This window comes from Ceratotherium simum, chromosome 16 (genome assembly GCF_057802395.1).
Source record: "Ceratotherium simum simum isolate JZ-2026a chromosome 16, ASM5780239v1, whole genome shotgun sequence".
NCBI classification, from domain to species: Eukaryota; Metazoa; Chordata; class Mammalia; order Perissodactyla; family Rhinocerotidae; genus Ceratotherium; species Ceratotherium simum.
In genome coordinates this window covers 10,982,976-10,997,909 of record NC_141915.1, presented here as the reverse complement: position 1 = coordinate 10,997,909, position 14,934 = coordinate 10,982,976, and the positions used below count along the sequence as shown (strand labels likewise).

At 57.7% G+C, this 14,934-nt stretch overlaps 1 protein-coding gene across 5 annotated transcripts; it reads left to right on the top strand.

The window, feature by feature from the left end:
- Positions 1-68: 68 nt before the first annotated feature.
- On the top strand, positions 69-14,902 carry NLGN2 (neuroligin 2). 5 transcript variants are annotated; one of them, XM_087440501.1, is made up of 8 exons: positions 410-547; positions 2,971-3,669; positions 7,192-7,242; positions 9,335-9,484; positions 9,658-9,843; positions 9,970-10,162; positions 10,511-11,107; positions 11,915-14,902. In XM_087440501.1, the coding sequence occupies exons 2-8, from the start codon at positions 3,213-3,215 to the stop codon at positions 12,786-12,788; spliced, it is 2,508 nt and encodes an 835-aa protein (XP_087296627.1). In that variant the 5' UTR covers positions 410-547; positions 2,971-3,212; the 3' UTR covers positions 12,789-14,902. The 5 variants fall into 5 exon arrangements, with proteins under 5 accessions (XP_087296628.1, XP_087296627.1, XP_014645059.1 ...); XM_014789573.2 differs by having other exon boundaries at positions 456-547; positions 3,537-3,669; XM_087440502.1 differs by lacking the exon at positions 2,971-3,669 and having other exon boundaries at positions 69-547.
- The last annotated feature ends 32 nt before the right edge of the window (positions 14,903-14,934 follow it).

The following is a 14,934-nucleotide window of genomic DNA, read 5'->3' as shown; positions in this document are numbered from 1 at the left end:
ACTTGGCTCCCGCCCTCCTCTGACTCCTCGGACCTCCCCCTCCCGCCCGCCCTCGGGATCGACTAGATCCCTCCCCCTCCCCTAGGATTCCGGCTGGATCCCTGCCCCTGCACCGCGGATCCTGCGCTCCCGGGCTCCGGGCCCCTGGGGATTGCCGTGGACTCCTCCTCCCGCACCCGATCCCTTAGGATCCTCCGCCTGTACCGCCTACTGGTCCCTCGAAGCCGGCCCACGGAGGCAGTGGATCCCCAACCCAGTGCTGTCCCGTTGCCCCCTCCTCGCCCCACCGTCCCCACTGCGGGGTTCCCTGTTCTCGGGCTCCTCCTGACCCCATCCCCTACCTCTCCTTTCACCGGGGATCGACTGGATCCCGGCCCCGCCCCCCGGGGCTGGGGCGATCCCCCTCCCCCGCCGGGTGAGGCGCTGCGGGCGGGGGCTGGGCCTGCGGAGCCGCGGGGGCTCAGAGGCCGCCGCCCCCCTCCCGAAACCCGTCCGCCCCCTACTCGGAGCCCTGGATGGAGGCACCACGGCCCCAGGGCTGAGCCAGGTAGGAGCTAAGCCGGGCTGGGTGGAGGGGGCTGCGTGGCGGTCCACTGGGGTCTCCCTCTTCCCATCTCTTTCCCTGCGCCTGGCTTCCCCCAGCCTGCTCTGTCTGCGTGTCTCCGCCTAGGGATGCTCTCGCCGTGTCTCTGCGTCTCGGTCTCTTTGTCTCTGCCTCTCTCCAGCCCATGAATGATCCTTTGAATGGGCCCACAGACCCCGTGTGTTCCCATCTCCCCCTCCCCCTCCTTCTCCCCTTCCCGGCCAAGCCATTTTCCCCACTGCAGGAAGAGGGGGGGGCCTGCGGCCTGAGCCCCGGTCCCTCAACTCTCCCCGGCTGGGGGAGTCAGGCCTGGGCAGGAATGGAGAGAGCAAGGCAGAGGGATAGGGAGAAGGAGGGGGGAGCAAGATGTGGCAGACAGAGATGGGGAGAGAAAATGGGGGAGACAGAGATAGGGAAAGGAAAGAGAGAGAGAAATAGAAGGGGCTTGAGGGAGAAATTTGAGGAAGGGATTTGAAGGAGAGAGAAGGATGAAAAACACCAAGGAGGGAGATATAGAAGAGAGAGATGAAAAAAAGACGGAAGGGTGAGAGACTAAAGGCAAGAGCCGGAGCAAGCTGGAAGAGGCCTGGGAAAGATGCTCTGAGGGAGCGCTATGGAGAGGAGAGAGATGGGGTGGGGGGGAGCTCCAGTGGGAGGGAAGAAGGGGGAGAAGCTGGCAGGGAGGAGGCCAGGGCCTAAAGTACCTTAAGGAAGGGGGGGTGACAGAGGCAGACTGTGTTAGTGGGAGGGGGAGGGGGCGGCAAGGCCATGGAAGCAGAGACCAGCCTGGCATGGGCAGAAGAGATCCTGAGGGAGCCAGCCCTAAGCCCCTTCCAGGTGATGGGGGAACAGGAGCTTAAGAGGACCTGAAGAGGGGGAGGGCATGACTGGGTGTGTGTGGTAAGGATTCCTGTGTCCTCATCTCTGGACTAAATTGACACCTGCAGAGAGCCACCCGCGGGCTGGCGCCTGGCTCTGAAAACCCCGTGTCAGCAAACAGCTCTGGCAGCTGGGGGGGGGGGGCGGGGGGGGGCTTGCTGAAACGACCTGGGTGTCTGCTCCTTCAATCTGATCTCTTCCCTGTCCTGCCCCTGCTACCCTGAGCACCCAGGCATCAGAGTAGCAACTGTGGGGGGCTGGCAAGGGGAAGGGGAAATGAACAGCTCAGATGCGACAAAAAGAAAACCGAGGTTTGTCCCCAGGACATAGGTCAAAATGCTGTGCATGGAAGAGAAGGCGTCTGGGGTCCAAGGCTGTTCAAGACTGGGGGGCAGTTGGTGGGTGCATCTGATGCTCTCCAAACCCACCTCAGCACCCCTTCTCCCCAGACAGAGAGGCCTGGTCACTAGAGCTAGGCTCTGATTGGCCAACAAGGGGCAAGAGGCGGGTCTTTTAGGGTTCTCTAAGCCCCCAATCTCCTCACCCCTCAACATACATACTTCTTCCTCTATGCTAAGGTTGGGGGAAACTCCAGCGTTCTGACTCATGCCTTTGCTCTCTCTCTCATGCCCTGAATGGACCCCATAACCAAGCCAGCCCCTTCCCCTCTTCCTCTAGAACCCCCTCCAGGGTGAAAGCTGCAGCCCGTTGCCGAGGTAACATTGCGGGGCAGCATCCCGTCGCCCAGCAACCGGCTGCAGGATCACGCATCTGTCCCCGGATTTGCCCCTCCAGCATCACCTCCCTACTCTAGCCCCTGCCTCAAAGCACCTTAACTTCTGAGGGAAGAAATGGAGAGGGCCAGGGGGAAAAGGGTCCCCTGCTGCACAAATCCTTAGGGAATGGGATGTTGAAGAGAGGAGAAGGTGCTAGGCTTGTGCAGTCCCAAGAAAGACCTGAGTCTGGCCTGGGGTTGGGGTTCAGTGCCATGAAATTACAGCTCAGAAGTAATTAACACGTATAAACAAAACCGCCACTTCCTGCTAATTAATGACTTGGTATTTTTATTTTCTCTTCCTTGCCTATCTCATCCTTCCCAGGGAGGTGGGAACTGGGACTCCTGAGTCCCCTGAGGAGAGCCTGCCTGGGAGGGATAAAGCAGCTGGAAGAGGGTGTCCTGGGTCTAGGGAGCTGACCCTCCTCTGGTTCCGTGCTGGACAGTTACCACATCTTGACCCCACCCCCCAGCCTCAGACTTTTCTATTTGGGTCCCTGCTGATGGGAGGGGGGTTGTTGGGGTTGGGGAGGGGCCTGGGGGCCTGGAGGTGAAAGAAGGGGGGCAACTTGCTCTGAATTTCAAATCACTAACCACTTGTCTCTTCTGTTTCCCCTTTCCTTTCTGTCTGCCCCGTCCAATTTTCCTTCCCTTCTCCTACCTCTCCTCTGTATTTTTCTGTCCATCTGTCTGTCTGTCTGAATCTTGCATACCGTGTCCCTCCTCCCCGAAGATCGGGCCTGCCTTCACCTTCTCCCACTTCCTTCCCCTTCCCCACCCCTTGCCCCCTCCATGGAGAGGAATAGATCTCTCCTCTGTCCAGTCTAACCCAGGGCCCTCCCCACCCCCCTCCTCCCTCCTTTCCCCCACCCCCTCCTCCCTCCTGGGGCGAGGGGGGCCTCCCTCCCTTCCCCCCCTTCTCTCTCTCTCCGAGGGGGGGGTCCCAGGGAGGGAGGGGGGGGTCCCCCGATCAGCATGTGGCTCCTGGCGCTGTGTCTGGTGGGGCTGGCGGGGGCTCAGCGGGGGGGAGGGGGTCCTGGCGGCGGCGTCCCGGGCGGCCCGAGCGTGGGCCTCAGCAGCCTCGGGGAGGAGCGCTTCCCAGTGGTGAACACGGCCTACGGGCGAGTGCGCGGTGTGCGTCGTGAGCTCAACAACGAGATCCTGGGCCCAGTCGTGCAATTCTTGGGTGTGCCCTACGCTACGCCACCCCTCGGCGCCCGCCGCTTCCAGCCGCCCGAGGCCCCCGCCTCGTGGCCCGGCGTGCGCAACGCCACCACCCTGCCGCCCGCCTGCCCGCAGAACCTGCACGGGGCGCTGCCCGCCATCATGCTGCCTGTGTGGTTCACCGACAACTTGGAGGCGGCCGCCACCTACGTGCAGAACCAGAGTGAGGACTGCCTATACCTCAACCTCTACGTGCCCACCGAGGACGGTAAGGGCGCTGGCACCAGGCCGAGCACCCCGTGGACACAGCCCACAAACGCACATGCAAACCTTCAGGCACTGGCATGGCCAGGGGCCCGGTGCTGGGCTTTTGGGGGGCCGTGAGGGGCATTGTGTCCCTGCAGGCTCTGCATGCCCTCCGAGGGTGGTATGGGTGCCTGCCAGGCAGTCCCAGGAACGAATCCCACAGACAGCCACCCCAGAAGTTCTTTGTGCCCACAGAGAATCGATGGTAAGGGCAGCAGGCACTAGGCTGGGTTTACCCACCCTCTCCGCACACACAGAGTGGCCACTGAGGGTGATGAGGTGATGGAGGCATTCATCTTCTGCCTAGACACCCACTCCAGCTCTGCCCAACCTCCCACCCCCAGGCCTGGGCTTGTCCCTGGCTCAATATCTACTTTAGCTATATCTATCAAGGACAACATAGACTCCTCCTTTCCCTCAGGCCGGCATGGGTAGACTTCCATCTGTCACATCAGATCCAGAGCCCCTGGCCTGAGCTGAGTGCCTCTTCTCCAGGATGCTGTGTCCCCTGACCCCTATATACCCCAAAAGGATCAGGGAAGCTCTTTGGCAAAGATTCCTCCACTTACAGCAAAGCCCACCTATCCCCATCAGAACACTTTCCCTAGGGCCCTTCAGCTGGCTCTTGTCAGTGAACTCTCTAGTTCACTACAGCACTGCTCATGGCCCCCAGCACACTCCCCCTGGACAGTTCTCCCCCTGCCAACCTTCAGCACACCAAGGTTAATCAGAATATCTTTCAGAATACCTTCCAGATGTCTACAACAGAAGAGTGATCAGCAGAAATCCAGCCACCCCAACAGACCTCACAAACAGCCCCCACGGGATCCTTCTAACACCCCATGTCACTACTCCAAAACACCCCAACACCCCCAGAGACCATTAACTCTTACGACACTCCCACAGGCAATTTTCCAACAACTTTACACATAGGCCTGGTACCCAGGAAACCCTGTATGTACACCCTACACACCCAATACTGCCACATCATGTCCTCAAGTCCCACTACAGACCAGGAATCTCAGCTACTCAACAACACTCAGGTCATGTACCCAACCAACCTGCACACTGACCATGTGCTCCAACACCCCACATATCACAATTCCCAGCAACTTCACACAGCACACATCCCAACACTTCTCTGAAATTGTGTGTCCATCACCCACACAGGCCTGGGCCCCCAGTATCCCTGGATATAGATCATGTGACCTAGTAACACCCACACATAGGCCTTTACCCCAGTCACTCTGCACCTGGACCATGTGCTCCAACAGGCCACTCACACCACAGTCCCCAATACCCTCTACACTTCTCAAACATTGCTTACCCCACTTCCTACCTAGAGATCATCTGTATCATACCTCAGGCTGTGACAACAGCCAGCAGCCTTACACCCTACTCACAGATCCGGTACTCCAACACCTCACTCCCTGCACTCAGAGTCCTCTCATGCCAATCACAGAACACCTCATGCACCTCAACCCATGTTCTTCCCAACACCTCCCATATGGACCATCCACCCTGTATTCCCATACCAGTCATGCACCCTAACACCCTACCTACCCCTCCCCATATAAACCGTGCCTCCTAGCAACTTGGACACACAATGCATAGAAGTATCATCTCCTCCAATCCTATCCAGATTCCAAGCACCCTAATAGACCATTTACCCCAATACATTCCACACATCCTCCCCAATACCCCAACACCCTCCACATGAGAACCATCCACTTCACATTCCCCTGCCCTCTCATGGACCACTTACCCCACCGCCCTCCTGCCTGTGAATCGTTCTCTCCACTGCCTCCACACAGACTGGCTATCTCAGTGCTCTCCACTCGTGGACTCTCTACCCCCACATCTTCGTGTAGGCTGTCCACCCCAGTGTCCCCTTCAGTGGGCTATCTATCTCACCACCCCACAAGTGAAACATCCACCCAGTACTTCCCACTAATGGACTGTCCACCCCAACACTTCCAAATAAGTTGTCTACTCTGCCCCCACACCACCCATGCCCACGCCTTCTGTATTTTTATCCATCACTTATTGCAGACCTGCTTAGGGCCTGACACATTCAGGTGATCTCACTGAATCTTCACACCAGCTCTGGGAGGAAGAGGTTGACTCAGGCACACACACACACACACACACACACACTTAATATTCTCATGCACACACATGGCCTGCTGACTTCATTCCCATCCCCATCCTGTTATGGAGAAGAACAGGTCCTGATCCTAATGGGTCCCCATGGGGTTATCATTGCTAGTTGGGAGAAGCCTTCCAGAGGCTGGCCTGGGCCTTGCTGACCCATCCCTCCTCATTCTGTTGAGGAGAAGCCTATCAGCCTGGGGGAACCCCTTCAGGCCTCTGGGTTCCAGCTTTCCCCTGACCAATCCCACAATCGGAAAGAACCCTGGAGCCAAACTCTGAGCCCATTGTGGGGCCTTTCCTTGACAGTGGACACACTTTGTGCCTCCCAGCACCTCGTGGCACCTTATGTGTCAAGCTAGCTCAGGGCACTGTGTTCCTTTTCCCTATTTGAGGACTGAACCCCCCAATTGGGGAGGGGGGCTTTTGGCATTAGAGCAGGGGTTGGTGGGGGGCTGGTGCCCCTGGTGGGAAGTTTACCATTTTGGGGGAGGAGAGCAGGCCTGGGTAAGGGATGAGGTTGGGGGAGGTGCAGAGGGAAGAGGTGGAGTGGAGGGCAAGACCTGATGACCCCTTTCCCTGCTTCACCCTACATTGGGGAGATGGAGTGAGAAGCCAGGCCTGTGAGTGTGGATGGAAGAGAAATGCTGGTGTGTGAGAGGCTGGGTAGGTGGGCAGGCAGCCTTAGCTGACCTCCCCACGGCTCTCCAGTGGGGAGCTGAGGGCTTCCAGGGGCTTCAAGCTGCAGGGGCGGGCTACCCCTAACCCCATCCTACCCTGTGCCCTCCAGATTGGTCCAGAGGGAAGCAGAGTCCTTTCTGCTGCAGCCCCTCCTCTCTACAGCCTGAGGGAGCAGGCAGGTGCTTGACTGGCCCTGAAGAGGGCCTTTGTGAGTGGTGGCCTGGGTGGCACAGCTGGCCTTGGGCTCCCAGGCACCCTGGCGGGCTTCCCCTCCCCTCCCATCCCACCTCTAACACCGTTTCATTTCCAGCAATTAGCAAACACATCGACAAGCCAAATCCTTTCCAGCCAAATCAATATATCTTATGACAGGCCTCAGCCCACTCAGGCACCCCACCTCCCCAAAAACAGCCTTTTCTTTGGGGCATGACTTTTTCCGGGGAGGGGAACAAAATTGGGTTGTAGAAACGTTTTTCTCTTTTCTTGGTTTCTTTTTCTTGCAAACAATTTTGCTTTTTTGGCTTATTTTTTCTGCCCCCCACCCTCCCCTTTTCTGCTTTCTCTCCTCCCCTCCCCATCCACCACCTCCCCCGACCCCCATCTTTCCCCACAAAATTGTCCTTTTTTCTCTGTTTTGTGTTCCCGGTCTTAGGTCCGCTCACAAAAAAACGTGACGAGGCGACGCTCAATCCGCCAGACACAGGTAGATTTAAAAATCCCGCTGCTGCATGTGGTTGCTGATAAGAGGACGTTCACGGCCCTGCCCCTAACTAAATGCCCCACAGCCCTCAAGGCCCCTCAGTTCTCCCAACTAAAAAAATGAAAAAGAAAAGAAAAGAAAAATTTGTGATAATTGGAAAAAAGAATTATGAAAACTTCAAACGAAATTTGAACAATGTTGGACCCACTAGAAAACCTGCAAGAAAAGCTAAACATGGTGAAAATTAAGTGAAAAAAGAAATTGGAATATCAGGAAAAAAAAACTCCAAAGAATTAAATGTTTAGAGTTTGACAGAAATTTGGACTGTTTTGAAACTTGTGAAATGTAACATTTGAAAAAACAATTTTAATTTGGAGCAAAACAACGTTTGAAAAAACATTTTAAAGTTGGCAAATTGATGACACAATTGAAACATCAGAAACCTGCTACAATTTCCAAAAGCCTATCAGACGCAGAAAACACAAACATTTGAAGCAAATTAAAGAATTTGGAAATTTTTGAAAACAGGGCCCAATATCTTGAAGTTTCACCAGAAAATTTTGAAAAAAAAATGCAAAGAACTTTTTTCTTTTTTTCTTTTTTTCCAAAAACGGATCTTTTGTTTTTTTTCTTTTCTTGTTGAATCTGCCCCGAGAGCTTCTTGCTTTTTGGTTGTTGTTTTTTCTTTCTTTCTTGATCCTGTTTTTTGTTGTGGGTTTTGAATTCTTGTTGCCCCAGCCCCCCTTCCTGCTCCTTCCCTTTCTGACCCCCTCCCCCACCAATGGGAGTGGAGGTGCTGGGTGGGGAGGAGGGGGTGAACTGAGGACATTTAGCACAGGACCTCGGAGGGAAGGAGACTCCAGCCTGAAGCCCACTGGAGGTTGAACAAAGGGAAGAATAGGATTTGGGGAGGACACAGAGGGGATACTGCCCACCTACGAGCTCCTGGCCAAAGTTAGGTGGAGGGAGGTGGCAGAGAAGGTCTTAGAAGACAGGAGGCAGGAAGCTGTCTGGGGTGGGGGACTGTGGAGGGGAGGGTCTTAGTGACCTGTTGGTTGACTTTCTGGCAGGAGGAAAGTTTCTAGCAGGAAGATGGAGGGTGGCAGAGGCGCTGGGGACCAGCTGTGGAGACCCAGGCCTGGCTTTTGTTTGCTGAGTGCTAGTCAGAGATTGCAGGTGTCAAGAAAGAGGAGGGCCTGTGGGACAGTGGTGACCCCAGCCCCAGCATTGTGGCTAAATCATGGAGGGGTTGCAGGGGAGGGTACTTACTATAGCCTTGGGGACCCTGGCAAGCCCTCTCAGACTCCCACCCTCTTCTGGAATTAGTCACTCAGTCCCGTCTGGAGTGCCTCAGGGGCCTACTACATGTAGCAGTGATTATGGGATCTTTTGGGGACATGGAAAGAGAGGGGTTCAGTGCAGAACCCAGGGCTCAGGCCAGTTTAGGGGGGTCCGAGACTAGAAGCTATACCCTGGCTTCATTAAGCAGGCTATTTCCCACCCTGCCTCCTCTTGCCACAGTAATTAGGCTGGGGGTTGCCGTGGTAACTGGGAGGTGACCTAGAAAGGAATTAGGGCGGGGAGGAGACCAAGCCCCCAGGGACCCTAGGGCCTGGCACCCCCTCACCCACAGACCAGGCTACCACGTGGAGCTGAGGCCCAAGGCCTGAGTCTGAGGAGACGCCAGGACCCTCCCAGCATCTCTAGCTCTATTGCCAGCCTTGGAACCTCACTCTTCCTAGGAGCAGGAAGGAGATTAGCTGTGTGTGTGTAGGGAGGGGGTTCCCTGGATCCAGCAGATGCCCTGAGGGGGGCCACCCCCCACCTCCACTTCTGTTAGGCTTGGAAGGTCTGCCCAGCTTTGGAGAAGTGCTGTGGGGCAGGCTGGCAGGAGGTGGGGAGGGACCTTCTGCCAGGGCTAGCTGGGGAGGGAGGGAGGGGAATCCGGTCTTGCCCCCCAGGGATGGGAGTGACATGTCCCTTGAGCTCCGGGCTGGTCCTCATCAGGCCTAGGAGCTGGGCGGTGCTGCTTCTGGTCTGACTGTATCCTTGTGCCCCACTTCCTGGCCCACCCTCCCGCCCTCTCCCCACACAGATATCCGGGACTCTGGGAAGAAGCCTGTGATGCTCTTTCTGCACGGCGGCTCCTACATGGAGGGCACTGGGAACATGTTCGATGGCTCCGTCCTGGCCGCCTATGGCAACGTCATTGTAGCCACACTCAACTACCGCCTTGGGGTGCTCGGTGAGGGTGGGCAGCCAACTCTGGGGGCTGGAGTATGGGGGCGGATCCTGGCGGGCAGGGTTCCTCTAAACCCAGCAGAAGCAGAATGGCTTCTGGGCTGGACTGAGCTGCCCAGAGAGGGGGCAAGGGTGCTGTGACACCCCCAGGGAGCCCATTTCTTCCTCTACCTCCAGGTTTTCTCAGCACTGGGGACCAGGCTGCAAAAGGCAACTACGGACTCCTGGACCAGATCCAGGCCCTGCGCTGGCTCAGTGAAAACATTGCCCACTTTGGGGGCGACCCCGAGCGCATCACCATCTTTGGGTCTGGGGCAGGGGCCTCTTGTGTCAACCTTCTGATCCTCTCCCATCATTCAGAAGGTACCAGCAACCTTCTCAGTCTGCCCCTCCCTTCTCCTTTCCCACACCCCTGACCCTACCAGCTCCCCCTTCTCCCTTGGGCTTATACCGCCCAGCCTGAAGCCTGCCTGTTGCCTATCTCGCCAGGGCTGTTCCAGAAGGCCATCGCCCAGAGTGGCACTGCCATTTCCAGCTGGTCTGTCAACTACCAGCCGCTCAAGTACACGCGGCTGCTGGCGGCCAAGGTGGGCTGTGACCGGGAGGACAGTGCTGAAGCTGTGGAGTGTCTGCGCCGGAAGCCTTCCCGGGAGCTGGTGGACCAGGACGTGCAGCCTGCCCGGTATGGGTATGGGTGTGGCAGAGGGCCAGGTCCTTGCTGGTTCCAAGGAGGTTGAGGATGAGAGGTGCCCACAGGCATTCTATTTGGCAAGGAGAGGTGGGCTTCAGGCCCCTCTAGGAGCTCTACCTTCTGTCTTGGAAGCCTTCCCTGAGTGGAGGTGCCTAAACAGAGCAGGTGTGCACAAGATGCCATGAAGGGCTTCAGGGAAGACTTCCTGAGAGGCCAAGTGCCCCGAGGACTCAGGAGATTTTAACTAGGGGAGAAGGGTTTTCTGGGCAGAGGCTCAGCAGGCTGCGAGCTGAGAGGAAGCTGTGAGCAGGTAATGAAACCCTGACCCCTTCCCCCCAGCTACCACATCGCCTTCGGGCCCGTGGTGGACGGTGACGTCGTTCCCGATGACCCTGAGATCCTCATGCAGCAGGGAGAATTCCTCAACTACGACATGCTCATCGGTGTCAACCAGGGAGAGGGCCTCAAGTTCGTGGAGGACTCCGCAGAGAGTGAGGACGGTGTGTCCGCCAGCGCCTTCGACTTCACAGTCTCCAACTTTGTGGACAACCTGTATGGCTACCCGGAGGGCAAGGATGTGCTGCGGGAGACTATCAAATTTATGTACACGGACTGGGCCGACCGGGACAATGGCGAGATGCGGCGCAAGACCCTGCTGGCGCTCTTTACTGACCACCAGTGGGTGGCACCAGCTGTGGCCACTGCCAAGCTGCACGCCGACTACCAGTCTCCTGTCTACTTTTACACCTTCTACCACCACTGCCAGGCTGAGGGCAGGCCCGAGTGGGCAGACGCAGCGCATGGGGATGAGCTACCCTACGTCTTCGGTGTGCCCATGGTGGGTGCCACTGACCTCTTCCCCTGCAACTTCTCCAAGAATGATGTCATGCTCAGCGCCGTGGTCATGACCTACTGGACCAACTTCGCCAAGACTGGGTGAGGCCCAGAGGGGCTGGGTGGGGCACCCTTGCAGGCCAAGGGACACACACCCTCCATCCTCGGCTCCTTCTCTCCCTCACTCCTTCACACGGCCATCATTCCTCCATTAAAGCGCTCTTGCCTTCTCCACTCAGACACCTGCTGGACACCTTCTCTGTGCCGGGCACTGAGTTGCATGTTAGAAATTCAGCAGAGTTAGAGAGGTCCTTGTCCTTTCTGGGGGTGGGCTCATTTGGTGGCTTTGGCTCTGTGTCTGTCTCTCCTCTCCCTTGCCTCCCCACCCTTTCTCTCTCCTCCCAGTGCTCTGCCCCTCTGTCTGACTGCTCCGGTCTGTGTGTCTGAGTATGTGTAAGGCTTTGTGTCTGTCTGTTTTCTTTATTGCTGTCTCTACATCTCTCTTGAAATCCATTGATATCTCTCCCTCTCCCTCTGCTCTCTTTGATCTATTTCCTTTTTGCCTGCTGATTTCACCCTGGCTGTCTCTCCTGTGACTTTGTCTCTCTGTTTCTACATGTCTCTATCTCACTCAGTCTCAGCTTCTGCCTCTCTCACTGGCTGTCTCTTTGTCTGTCTCTGCCTATCTCTGGCCCTCTGTCCTCATCTCTGGCAGTCTGTCTCCATCCCTATTTGTCTCTCTGTCTCTGGCAGTTTCTCTGTCTCTTCGTGTCCATCTCTGTCTCTCTCTTTTTCTCTGACTTTCTTTCTGTCTCCCTGCATCTTTATCTATCTCGCTCCCCATGCCTCCTACACCCCCGTGGGAGCCTCACCCTCACTCCTCCTTTCCCTGCCCTCCTGTGCCCACAGTGACCCCAACCAGCCAGTGCCACAGGACACCAAGTTCATCCACACCAAGCCCAACCGCTTTGAGGAGGTGGTGTGGAGCAAGTTCAACAGCAAGGAGAAGCAGTACCTGCACATCGGCTTGAAGCCCCGCGTGCGTGACAACTACCGCGCCAACAAGGTGGCCTTCTGGCTAGAGCTCGTGCCCCACCTGCACAACCTGCACACGGAGCTCTTCACCACCACCACACGCCTGCCTCCCTACGCCACTCGCTGGCCGCCTCGCCCACCCCCCGGCGCCCCGGGCACACGCCGGCCCCCACCGCCCGCCACCCTGCCACCGGAGCCTGAGCCCGAGCCCGGCCCCAGGGCCTATGACCGTTTCCCCGGGGACTCCCGAGACTACTCCACGGAGCTAAGTGTCACTGTGGCTGTGGGCGCCTCCCTCCTCTTCCTCAACATCCTCGCCTTCGCCGCCCTCTACTACAAGCGGGACCGGCGGCAGGAGCTGCGGTGCAGGCGGCTCAGCCCACCGGGCGGCTCAGGCTCCGGGGTGCCTGGTGGGGGACCCCTGCTCCCGGCCACCGGCCGTGAGCTGCCACCAGAGGAGGAGCTGGTGTCACTACAGCTGAAGCGAGGCGGTGGCATCGGGGCGGACCCTGCCGAAGCCCTACGCCCTGCCTGCCCGCCTGACTACACCCTGGCCCTGCGCCGGGCACCAGACGATGTGCCTCTCTTGGCCCCCGGGGCCCTGACCCTGCTGCCCAGTGGCCTGGGGCCCCCGCCGCCCCCGCCGCCCCCCTCCCTCCATCCCTTTGGGCCCTTCCCCCCGCCTCCCCCCACCGCTACCAGCCACAACAACACGCTACCCCACCCCCACTCCACTACTCGGGTATAGGGGGTGGCCTGGGGGGGACCTCCTCCCCAGCCCTCCCGGCCCGGCGGGAAGTGCCACTCGGAAGGCAGGGAGGAGGACTTGGCCACAGGCTTTTCTCGTGTGGAGCTGCCACACGTCGAGGAGCATTAGGTGGACGTGGGTTTCCTCCCCGGGATGCGTGTTTTGCCCATGCAGAGAGGCCCACTCTCTTCTCTGGACCTGGGCCTCTGTACAATTGGAGGGCGTTTTTTTTGCCCCCCACTGGGACACCAGTCTTCGGTGTGTGGAAACGTGGGAGCATTTTCCCATGCGGAGGTGTGCTTTCTCACAAGGGGGTGTGTTTTCCCATGTGCAGGGTGAGGTTTTTTTTGCCGCCCTGGACACATGTTGGCCCCCTCAAAGAGTTTCTGCGGGGATTTGTACCCCAGAATCCTGTTCCCTCATGCCTTCTCCCACCTCCTCCCCCCTCCCCACCCCATGGAGACCCTGGAAGTGGAGTGTTCACGGACAGTGACCCTTGGCCACCAGACAACGCAGGGTGGTGCCTGGGAAGTAGCGAGGAAATCACAGCCCCCCCCCCCCCGCCCCACACCCCTCCCCATCCCAGCGAAGCATGTTCCTCCCCCATGGCACAAGTCAGATGGAGCACGTTCTCTCCAGTTGGCCTCGCCTTCCACAGATGACAGACACAGATGCCCTGCCAGGGGGATGGGAGGAAATCCGGGCATCCCTGTGCTGCCTGGGAACTTGTTTTCCCACGGGTCCGGGACACGTTTCTCTGAGTGGAAGTATGTTCTTGCATGTGGATGTGTGTTTTCCCATGCAGACGGTCCCTTTCTCTGCAGCATCTCCCTGCATCCACCAGGCCTCAGGCCCAGCACTTAATTCCTCCTCACACAGCAGGTGGGAACAGACTTCAAACTAACAGCTGAGAGCTGACTGGGATGTACAAACCCTGAGGGGAGAGCTCTGCCCCTCCCTCCCCCCCCCAGATGCTGAGTTGGGGGGTGGGGACATGGCACCTGTCACCCACAGAGGCCATGCATGTTTGACCAAAGCCCTCATCAGGGTCTGAGGACAGCCTTTCCCTCAGTCTTCAGACCATCGCTCATCCGTGCCAAACTGGGTAGGTGAGTTTGAGGGGGGAAGACCCCCCAAAGTGTGCCAAGGATTCCCCAGTCCTGGGTCAGGGCAGGTCAATGTGGGAGCACGTGGATACAGAGGAGGGGAAGTGACAGCTGAAGGGGTCCCGACTGTGTCTCTCTCCTCACCATGTCTCATCCCTCCCTCTGTGCCTCAGTTCTCCATTCCTCCATCTCTGTCTCCCTCTTTGAAGCCGTCCCCATCTATCAGACCAGTTTCTCCCTCAGCTGCCCACTCTCTTCTTTGACCTGCCCCCTCTTCCCTTGGCCACCAGGGCTGAAGGAAAGGAGTGGAGGAGAGGAGAGCAGGGGAGAAAGGCTTCACAGGACAGGCTGGGGACAGAATGAGGTCAGCTGTGCTGAGGAGCAGATGGAGGGGGCAGTGGGAGACGGGGCTTGGGCAGACACCAGCAGGAAGAATTTGAAAGGACATGTGTGAGGTGACTGCCTGGAGGGCACCTGAGGAGAAAGGGTTTGAGCCTCTGGGGAAAAGAACGATGTCAGGAAGGGTTTTAAGGGACACCAGTGGAGAAGGAGAGAATCCTCATCTGCTGGCATTTTGTGGGTTTCTTAGTGCCAAACTTGAGTAGGGGGTGGGGTGCTGTCTTCCACTGACACCTAAATCCAGTATCCCTGGTCTTGGCTCCCCAGAACTTTGCCTCCTGGCTGTCCCTTCTCCCGCCTCCACCCGTGGAAACTTAGTTCTTTTCCCACCTCTCCCTGCCTGGTCCAGCTCCTCTCCAAACAGCCATGCCCTCTAAATGCTAGAGACCTGGGCCCTGAACCCTGTAGACAGATGCCCCCCAAATTGGGGCATGGGAGGGGGGCTGGGGGACCCCATGATTCAGCCACGGACTCCAGTGCCCAGCCCCTCTCCCCAGAACAATTCCCTGACAATCCCATGTCCCCACCCCAACCCTTCACGGCTCTGTACACATTTTTAAACCTGGCAAAAGATGAAGAGAATATTGTAAATATAAAAGTTTAACTGTTGGTTGTGCCTGCTGTTATGTTAGGGGGTGGGG

Excerpts from the sequence above, each read along its gene's own strand:
- NLGN2 (XM_087440501.1), top strand. The coding sequence starts at position 3,213 with ATGTGGCTCCTGGCGCTGTGTCTGGTGGGGCTGGCGGGGGCTCAGCGG. Across the intron at positions 9,485-9,657 it reads CTACCGCCTTGGGGTGCTCG|GTTTTCTCAGCACTGGGGAC; the intron begins GTGAGGGTGGGC and ends CTCTACCTCCAG. Across the intron at positions 9,844-9,969 it reads CCTCTCCCATCATTCAGAAG|GGCTGTTCCAGAAGGCCATC; the intron begins GTACCAGCAACC and ends CTATCTCGCCAG.